The 9,856-nt window shown below is 44.4% G+C and overlaps 1 protein-coding gene across 1 annotated transcript in view; it reads right to left on the reverse strand.

The window, feature by feature from the left end:
• UBA2 (ubiquitin like modifier activating enzyme 2) overlaps positions 1-7,725 on the reverse strand; it is a 47,983-nt gene extending 40,258 nt beyond the window's left edge. The window contains exons 1-5 of the mRNA XM_010359628.2: positions 7,520-7,725; positions 5,140-5,223; positions 3,622-3,692; positions 2,139-2,203; positions 264-364 (exon numbers count right to left, since the gene is read on the reverse strand). Coding sequence (XP_010357930.1) covers positions 264-364; positions 2,139-2,203; positions 3,622-3,692; positions 5,140-5,223; positions 7,520-7,657 — 459 coding nt within the window. The 5' untranslated portion in view covers positions 7,658-7,725. The remainder of the gene's footprint in view (positions 1-263; positions 365-2,138; positions 2,204-3,621; positions 3,693-5,139; positions 5,224-7,519) is intronic.
• Between the last annotated feature and the right edge of the window lie 2,131 nt (positions 7,726-9,856).

Genomic DNA, 9,856 nt, shown 5'->3' on the forward strand with positions numbered 1-9,856 from the left:
TAGAGATGGGGTTTTACCATGTTTGCCAGGCTGGTCTCAAACTCCTGACCTCAGGTGATCCACCCACCTTGGCCTCCCAAAGTGCTGGGATTACAGGTGTGAGCCACCGCACCCGGCCGCATCTTAAGTTTTACATGGGCATAAAAGCCCTTACATTTTGGATGTTCACCTGCTCATTTTATATAAATACGAAGTTTATTTTCTACTGCTCCAAGTTCTCAAATAAACATTTGCGAAGTTAAAAAAATAAAACTTTTCTTTACCTTTTTGATAGTAGTTACTTGTCCAAGATACCCAGCAGTTCCACTTTCAATAAGAGGAACATCAGCTGCCAGGCACATTCTATTAACATGGTTTCGGGCAGCTGGAAGTAAAAAAACAGTATGAGTTTTTGGGGAAAAAAAAATTAGTTATCTTTAATTAGGATTATACAGACCCAAAACTATCTTACTGGCTTCATTTTTTGTACAATTTTCTTATAGCTATGGCCAGAAAAATACAACTGTTAATTACAGACATTTAAGAGACATTCACTTAACAAAATATCAAATAGAATTTGTATCACAAATTTTTTCCAGAAGTACCGACAGAAACACATAATTTTAAAAATCCAAACTGCCATCTTTCTCTTCTATCGTTGTACCTTACACAAAATACTGTTTCAAGGTGTTCCTTAACTCACCACTATTCTAATATAATTATCAGATAATAAATGATAGAAACGAAGGCAGAATGTGGAATATCAACTTGGAACTATTAAAGTAGTTTAAGGCTAGGAAAAAAAGATGAGTCAGGTTAAAAGAGTAATTTCAGGCCAGGAGCAGTGGCTCATGCCCATAATCTCAGCATTTTGGGAGGCTGAAGTGGGAGGACTGCTTGAAGCCAGGACTTCAAGGCCAGCCTGGGCAACAAAGCAAGACTTCATCTCTACAAAAATAAACAGAAAAAAATTAGCCAGGTGTGGTGGCACATGCCTGCAGAGTAGCTACTGCAGAGGCTGAGGTAAGAGTATCACTTGAGCCCATTTGAAGGCTTCAGTGAGTTACGATTACACCACTGCACTCTAGCCTGGGCAACAGAGAGACCCCCAAGCCTTAAATAATATATAAACATAATTTTGACTTTTCCTTGTTTTTTATTTAGGTATTTCTGGCCCAATTTGTTGCAAATTCACTTGATAGATACACTTTTACATGTGGAAGTAACTACAGGCAAAGAATATCACCGAAGCATTCCATACCCCACCCTCTAGTCATATTTGTTCTTTCCTTTTTTTTTTTTTGAGACAGGGTTACACTCCGTCACCAAGGCTGGAGTGCAGGGGTGTGATCTAGGCTCACTGCAACCTCTGCCTCCTGGGTTCAAGCGATTCTCCCACCTCAGCCTCTGGAGAAGCTGGGACTACAGGCATATGCCACCACACCAATTTTTGTGTTTTTTGGTAGAGACGGGGTTTCACCATGTTGGCCAGGTTGGTTTCAAACTCCTGACCTCAAGTGATCCTCCTGACTTGATCTCTCAAAGTGCTGGGATTACAGGCGTTAGCTACTGTGCTGAGCCCCAGTCACACTTTTTGAGAGCTTTTCACTTCACTTCTATTTATACCTTTTGGTAGAAATGCAAAGAATATGAAAGCTAAATTCCCACCTGGAATAAGTCATTTCTATATAAAACTGCAATCAATGGGCAAGCTTTAAACTCCATCATTTATCTCTTTTTTTTTTTTTGAGACGGAGTCTCGCTTTGTTGCCCAGACTGGAGTGCAGTGGCCAGATCTCAGCTCACTGCAAGCTCCACCTCCCGGGTTTACACCATTCTCCTGCCTCAGCCTCCCGAGTAGCTGGGGACTACAGGCGCCCGCCACCTCGCCCGGCTAGTTTTTTGTATTTTTAGTAGAGACGGGGTTTCACCATGTTAGCCAGGATGGTTTCGATCTCCTGACCTCGTGATCCGCCCGTCTCGGCCTCCCAAAGTGCTGGGATTACAGGCTTGAGCCACCGCACCCGGCCACCATCATTTATCTTATGTCTTTTAAGTTCTAAATCACAAGTAAATAGTCTAATAAATATTAAATTTGTAAACAAATTTGATATGTGAGAGAAAATACTGAGAAATTAAAAGTATTAAAATAATCTCACCTCTGTTATCTAAAGCATTCATAACCAGTATAAACTGTCGAAAAAATTCCACATTATAGTCAGGGCTACAAAACAAAATAAAAAAAGTCACCAAAATAACTAGCCTTCCACATGATCTTTGCAGTAGAATAAACAGTTCTGAAAAAAACATAGTAAGTGTAAACAAAACTGATATTAGGATTATATGCCATATAGATACTAAGGTTTGACTCTTCCCAAACATAAGCAGATTTTAAAGAAAGTATTTCCCTCAAATTCCTATCCATTTTGGCCAGCTACCTAGGGCACAAGAAAAGGATCTCAAACTGGCAGAAAGATGGCATGACTTCACTAGTCCCACTAGGCCTTCTTTGGGCAGCAAGTGCCTGGGAACACATAAAGAACACATTCCCAGGATCTGCCTGGCCTCTGACTTCACCTCACATGGTCAGGATCAGGCAGGGTTCAGGTCCCTAGGGTCTCTGCTTTTAGCAGCACTGGGAAAGCAACACAGGGTAAGTAAGTTATAGGACTATAGGCAGGTTCACAGAGTAAAAAACTAAAAAACAAGCCAGATACAGGCTGGGTGCAGTGGCTCACGCCTGTAATCGCCGCACTTTGGGAGGTCAAGGTGGGCGGATCACCTGAGGTTGGGAGTCTGAGACCAGCCTGGCCAACATGGTGAAACCCGGCCGACTAAAAATACAAAAAACTGGCTGAGTGTGGTGGCGTGCGCCTGTAATCCCAACTACTCAGGAGATTGAGACAGGAGAATCGCTTGAACCCGGGAGGCGGACGTTACAGTGAGCCGAGATCATGCCAGTATACTCCAGCCTGGGCAGTAAGAGCAAAACTCCGTCACACATATACAAAAAAAATCCGGAGATACAACTGCCCTGAGAAAGTGTTAAGTACCTCAATTCCAGTACCTCAAACAAGGACTATTTTTAATACTATTTGCTTGTGAGCTAAACAACCACAGATAAAGGACAATTTCAGCCCACAGTTCCTTTACTCCAATACCTCCAAAATTATGTTTATCTTTACTGAGATAAATATATTTACGTACTGTCAATATTACTGCCCTACCAGAATTCCAAGTGTTATATTACAGAAGTCACAGTCATAATAAACAGATTTTGGGAGAGAACCTTTTAAACAGAAAAAGGCAAATGTTTTAGAAGAGTCTGAGTCATCATAAATAAGGATATTTCATAGTTTAAAATATCTTCTTACTTAAGGCAAGCATATAAGGTCTTTATAAATTTCCAAGTAACTTACTTATTAAAAGTATTAAAATATCTCACCACTTATCTAAATCATTCAAACCATGTATTTATGAACTGGTAAAAAGAATGCCACTTTGTGAGCGGAAACTACCACTGTTTAATAATTCTAGAAAAATCATTTTTTTAAAAAAAACTGAATGACTTTGAGCTCACGTATTTGGCTTACAAAACCCTTATTCTTTACACAACTCTGCAACGTAATCATTAAAGCATACTTCATGATGCTGTCATGGTAGGCAACGATATTAGCTTTCGGGTAAAACTGTAGCACACTTTCCTTGGCAACCTGGAAAAACAAACAACACCGAATTACTACAGTATTTCTGTTCCTATCTGAAATCTGCTTCTGGAAGCCACAATGCTGTTGTTATCTACTTACATAGTACCTTACTTATATTAAACACCAAAGAAATCCAAAATTGTGAGCAAATTGCATTAGGATTAAGCTACACTTATAAAATTATATTTTTATACTTCTAAAATAACCGGAGAGCCCCCCTCGACCCATGTACCACCAAACACATTTCTACATGAATGACAAGCTTCAGCAAAAATACAACATGACGTAACCAAGTGTCATTCATTCATTCACTTAACAAGTATTTACTGAGCATCTTGCATGTACCAGGAACTATACAATGTACATGTCAAGCAAGAGAGACATTAATCATATAGTAATCCAGATTAAGTTCAACTACAAAATCTGATAAATGCCATGAAAATGACAGGAAAACGCCAGGCATGGTGGCTCATGCCTGTAATCCCATCATTTGGGAGGCCAATGTGGGAGCATCCCTTGAAGTCAGGAATTCTAGGATGCAGCGAGCCACGACCGCATCACTGCACTCCAGCTCGGGGCGACAGAGTGAGACCCTATCTCAAAGAAAAAGAAAAGAAAATGATAGGAAAAGTAAAGGTTGTTATGAGAGAAAAACCAAGCTGACTTAGTCTAAAAGGTTTAGGAAAGTACTCCTGGAGAAGGAAGCCAAAATATGAAAGAAGAAAAAGAGAAACGAGTGGGGGTTTGCCAAACAGGTTGGGAGACAGGCAAAAGGAAGAGATGTTTTAAGACTCTGAATCACCAAGGAACATTAAAAAAAAAAAACTAAACAAAGATCAGGGGGAACTGTCTTGTTTCAACTAGGACAGCAGCATAAGGCTACTCTAGCCCCCAAACACAGCAGTAGTCAACCTCTAGGGGGTGTAGGAATATAAGGTGCATCCTAAGTAAACCATCAGCAACTTAAATATAAAGAGGCCATGAGTGTTACACCATTCACAGGATTATTTCCTTTTTAGAACAAAAAATGAGGGCTTAGGGGGAGGGGGGAGGAGGGAGGGATTGCATTGGGGAGTTATACATGATATAAATGATGAATTGATGGGTGCTGACGAGTTGATGGGTGCAGCACACCAACATGGCATAAGTATACATATGTAACAAACCTGCACGTTATGCACATGTACCCTAGAACTTAAAGTATAATAAAAAAAAAAAAAAAAAAAGAGGGCTTAATCTTTTTTTTTTTTTTTTTTTTTTGAGGCGGAGTCCACCCGGCCGAGGGCTTAATCTTTAGTCCTTTACTTCATATATCTTTATCCTTCACAATCTCTCAGCTGAAATGAGAGCTTCACCCATTTTTTCCCTTCTATAGGACAGGCAGGATTAATCTGGTATCACAAATAGATGTTCCATCAAATAATTATAGAAATGGTATGAGAAATATAGTTACCTGTGCCTTTGATCTTCCAACATGTTTCTTTTGAAACAAAAACTGTCTGTTGAGGTTGCTGACATCAATAGTATCCAGATCAATCTACAAATGCATAAACCTCAGATAAATGACAAATGTTTAAGTATGTTTGAGCTGTATTACTACTCTCTGCATCTATAATCCAGAACTTTTGATATTTGCTACATTAGTGGAGAAAACGTTTTTCGAATCCGCCATACTAAAACTGTTAAACTGATAAAGAATAATTTAATGCATGTAAGAATCTAGATTTAATGTCAGAGATAACCTTCAAAAATACTTTGAAAGAATGGCGGCCGGGCGCGGTGGCTCAAGCCTGTAATCCCAGCACTTTGGGAGGCCGAGACGGGTGGATCACGAGGTCAGGAGATTGAGACCATCCTGGTCTACACGGTGAAACCCCGTCTCTACTAAAAAATACAAAAAACTAGCCGGGCGACGAGGCGGGCGCCTGTAGTCCCAGCTACTCGGGAGGCTGAGGCAGGAGAATGGCGTAAACCCGGGAGGCGGAGCTTGCAGTGAGCCGAGATCGCGCCACTGCACTCCAGCCTGGGCAACTCCGTCTCAAAAAAAAAAAAAAAAAAAAAGAATGGCTTATTTTGTTTGTTTAATCATCCTGGCAAATGTTTCAGGAAATTCCTTGGATGCCATAAAAATATGTGAATTTATTAAAACTATATGTGCTGTTGAGGTAAACACTAAATATATTAATATATTTCTCTATGCCTGGAGTGGTGGCTCACACCTGTAATCCCAACACTTTGGTAGGATGAAGCGAGAGAATCGCTTGAGCCCAGGCGTTCAAGACCAGCCTAAGCAAAATAGTAAGACCCTGGTGGCTACAAGAAATACACGAATTAAAATTATCTGGGCATACCTATAGTCACAGCTACTCCGAGGCTGAGGTAGGAGGATCACTGGAGCCTGGGAGGCGGAGGTTGCAGTAAGCCGAGATCAGGCCACTGCATTCCAGTCTGGGTGACAGGGCGAGACCGTGTCTCAAAAAACAAAAAAAAATTCAAGTATTTCTTTCAATCGAATTACTCTTTCAAATACAAAATATTAAATTTAACCGCGTCCTGTTCTTTTTCTTTTTTGAGACAGGGTCTCGCTCTGTTGCCCAGGCTGGAGTGCAGTGGTGCAAACACAGCTCACTGCAGCCTTGACCTCCCAGGCTCAAGCGATCCTCCTGACACAGCCTCCTAGGGAGCTGGGACCACAGGCGCACACCACCACACCCCGCTAATTTTCTTTTCTTGTAGAGACAGCGTTTCTCTATGTTGCCCAGGTTGTGTTCTTTTTCTTAAATGATACATGGCAAACGTTTATTGAATTTTTGCTCCCTCCCTTGATTCAAGCCTTCATCCATACACAATTTCATTTACTATTAATTAACCTGAGAAATGTGAAAGGAAACTTTTTCACATGGTTAAAAAAGTGTCATAAGTTTTATCTAATTTTTGGTTAAATACATAATATATAAAGGAAAGAAACAATGATTCAGTCGGCCATCTGTACTTTTTTGTTCATTCCATGTTTCTACTAGCCCTTAAGACGCTTTAACACACCCAAGGGCCAGTAACACCTCCAAACTCTAAAAAGTTTGCATTAGTAGAAATAACTTGATTCAAAATAGCACTGGCTTGTCAATGTACACCAATGCAAAGGGCACAATCCTAATGTCTTTAATGAAACAAGCCAGTGTACCGTCTACTGTGAGAGCAATGACAGTCACGCAGCCCGCGGGAGCCCTGCCACTCGCTCCCTGACCCAGGGTAAGTTACTCAACCCCAATGCGTCTCCCTTTCCTCATCTGTTAAAAATAAAGCGGGGTGGAAATAGCGTTTGCACTCCTCGGGTGGTGTGAAGATGGAGCGCGTTCCGTGTGTAAACCTTCTCGTAACCAGCGCTCGGGACGCGTTGGTCGCTATCATCGCCATCCTCCGCCCTGGGTCGTTACTTCGGAGTTAGGAGGGGGACCTCCAAATTAAAGTCACAACATCCGCGAGGGACTCAGTCCTCTCCCGCATCTCCTAACAGCCATGGATTTGTTTTTAAGGGAAGATACGAGGCAGCTTCACGCCCTCGAAGCGCCACACATTGGCGATGCTGGGGAGGCGGGGGCCCGCGGCCTTCTCTGCGTCCGGAGCCGGCCCATCGAGCGGAGGCCTGCCCCGTGCCCAAAGAACAGTCCCCTCCCGCGGGGGGCCACAACCCGGGCCTCTCAGCCTGCCCCCGCCCCGTAACTCCGGTCCTGGACTCCGGGCCCTGAGCCTCTGAGCCCCTCGAGCCCCGGAACCCCCGAACTCCAGCCCCCGCACCACAGCCCGCCATTCACCCGCGCGTGCCCGGCCCTCACCAGGTCGATGTGGGAGAAACCGGTGAGCACTAGGTTCTTGAGGAGCTCGCAGCCGATGCCGCCCGCCCCCACCACCAGCACCCGGCCCCCGGCCACCGCCTCAGCCAGCTCCCGGGGCAGCCCCCGCGACAGTGCCATGGCGGGACAACCACGAGCCGCGGCGGAGGCGGAGGCGGGAGAACCAAGCCGCGGCCGGAAGCGGGTGGGGGAAGGGCGGCCCGCTTTCCGCTCCTGCGCACTACGGCCTCCAGCAGACAGGCGGGGCCCAGCGCGCGGGGATGTGCGGCAGCCCGCGGGGACGGGCCGGCTCTTGCTAAGGGCTGGCGACCTCCCGCTGAGACCGGCAGTGTTATTCCCACACCAGCATAGGCCCGCCATGAGACCTAAAAAGTCCAAGGGTCGCCTTCTAGCCTGGGGTTTCAACTCCCAGCCAAGACTTCCTTACAGGTTAGAAAACTGATGTCACTATATGTAAGGAGCTCTTACAAATTAACAAGTGTCAACCTCCAAAAAACATAGGCAAAGGATGTGAACAGGAAACTCACAAAAAATTGGACAATATGATCAATAAGCGTATTAAAATGTAAACCACAAAAGAATCGCTTGAACCCTGGAGGTGGAGGTTGCAGTGAACCAAGATCTTGCCACTGCACTCCAGCCTGGGTAACAGAGCAAGACTCCGTCTCAAAAAACTAAACAAAAAAAAAATGTAAACCATGCAAAATGGTAAAATTTTCACCCGCCGGGCACGGTGGCTCACGCCTGTAATCCCAGCACTTTGGGAGGCTGAGGCGGGCGGATCACGAGGTCAGGAGTTCGAAGCTGCGAGGTCAGGAGTTCAAAACCAGCCTGACATGGTGAAACCCCAGTCTCTATTAAAAATACAAAAATTAGCCAGGCGTGGTGGTGTGGGCCTGTAATCCCAGTTACTCGGGAGGCTGAGGTAGAGGCAGGTGAATTGTTTGAACCCAGGAGGCGGAGGTTGCAGTGAGCCGAGATTATGCCACTGCACTCCAGCCTGGGCAACAGACTGTCTAAAAAAAAAAAACCAGCTGGGCGTGGTGGCACAAGCCTGTTACTCAGGAGGCTGAGGCAGGAGAATTGCTTGAACCCAGGAGGCGGAGGTCGCACTACTGCACTCCAGCCTGGGCGATAGAGCAAGACTCTGTCTTAAAAAAAAAAAAAAAAAAAAGTTTTTCACCTACTAAACTGGTAGAAAGAAAAAACAAGTAACACTTAACAAGGTATTGAGAAACAAGCACTCCCACACACTCCAGGTAAGGATTCCAAAGCAAAGCTTCTCTAGAAGGTATGGTGGCTTGTACTTGTAATCCCGGTTACTCAGGAGGCTGAGGCAGGAGGATCACTTAAGCCTGAGAGGTTGAGGCTGCAGTGAGCTATGACTTTACCACTGCCCTTCAGCCTGAGACAGAGCAAGACCCTGTCTCGAAGAAAGAAAAAAAAAAAAAAACCCTAAAATTGTGTACAACTTTCGACTCATTCATTCCAATTCTAGAAAACTGTCCTGTAGCAGTTATCATTGATTTAAAAAACAAATAAATAGATTTAGCTATAGGGATGGCCATCATGGGAATAAAATTTGGAAAAAACCAAGTAACTAAGTGACTAAAAATTGTGTAAAGCTTTTGATGTATATTTAAAAAATACAGCAATTATAAATTATGTTGTGGGAAAAATATTAATGGGAAAATGCTCCAAATATAATGTTAAATATAAGAGACAAGCCCACCCCATGATCACCTGGGCCTCATTATCCTTATCTACACAGGCAGAGCATGTCTGAACATGGCTGGGATTGTTTTTATACTGCTGTTACGGGGCTGAAGAAGGGAAGGGGTTGATCATGTTAAAAATAAAGAAAAGGGAGACTGGAAGGCAGCTGGATAAAGGGACAGTCTCCAGAACAGAGTAAAGACCCCTTCCTGGGATGCAGCAGGAGGAGAAGGTGGGAGTGGGTGAGGGCGGGGACCTGGGCTGATGAACATGGGCAGGTCTAAACAGCAAGGTCACAGAGCAAGAACCTCCAGCAGCTAGAGCAGATCAGGTGCCAAAAATAGCATAGGGAGCACTGGAGTGCAGGTGTCAGAGGTGTAAACAAGAGGCAGACCACTGCTCTTGGCTCTTCGCTGCTCTCCCTCCCCGCTAGAATGCCCACCAGGATGGCTGTGCAGGCAACACCAGCCCTCTGGACTAGAGAGGAGCTACCTTCCTAGCTGCCACTGTGACAGCTGGCCCTGGACCCTGGAAGGGCAGACCAACCCACAGTCAGGAGGTCCTGGCCCAGCCCCAGCCCAGGCACCAGCACCCAAAGGCAAA

Source organism: Rhinopithecus roxellana, chromosome 12, assembly GCF_007565055.1.
Source record: "Rhinopithecus roxellana isolate Shanxi Qingling chromosome 12, ASM756505v1, whole genome shotgun sequence".
Lineage (NCBI taxonomy): Eukaryota > Metazoa > Chordata > Mammalia > Primates > Cercopithecidae > Rhinopithecus > Rhinopithecus roxellana.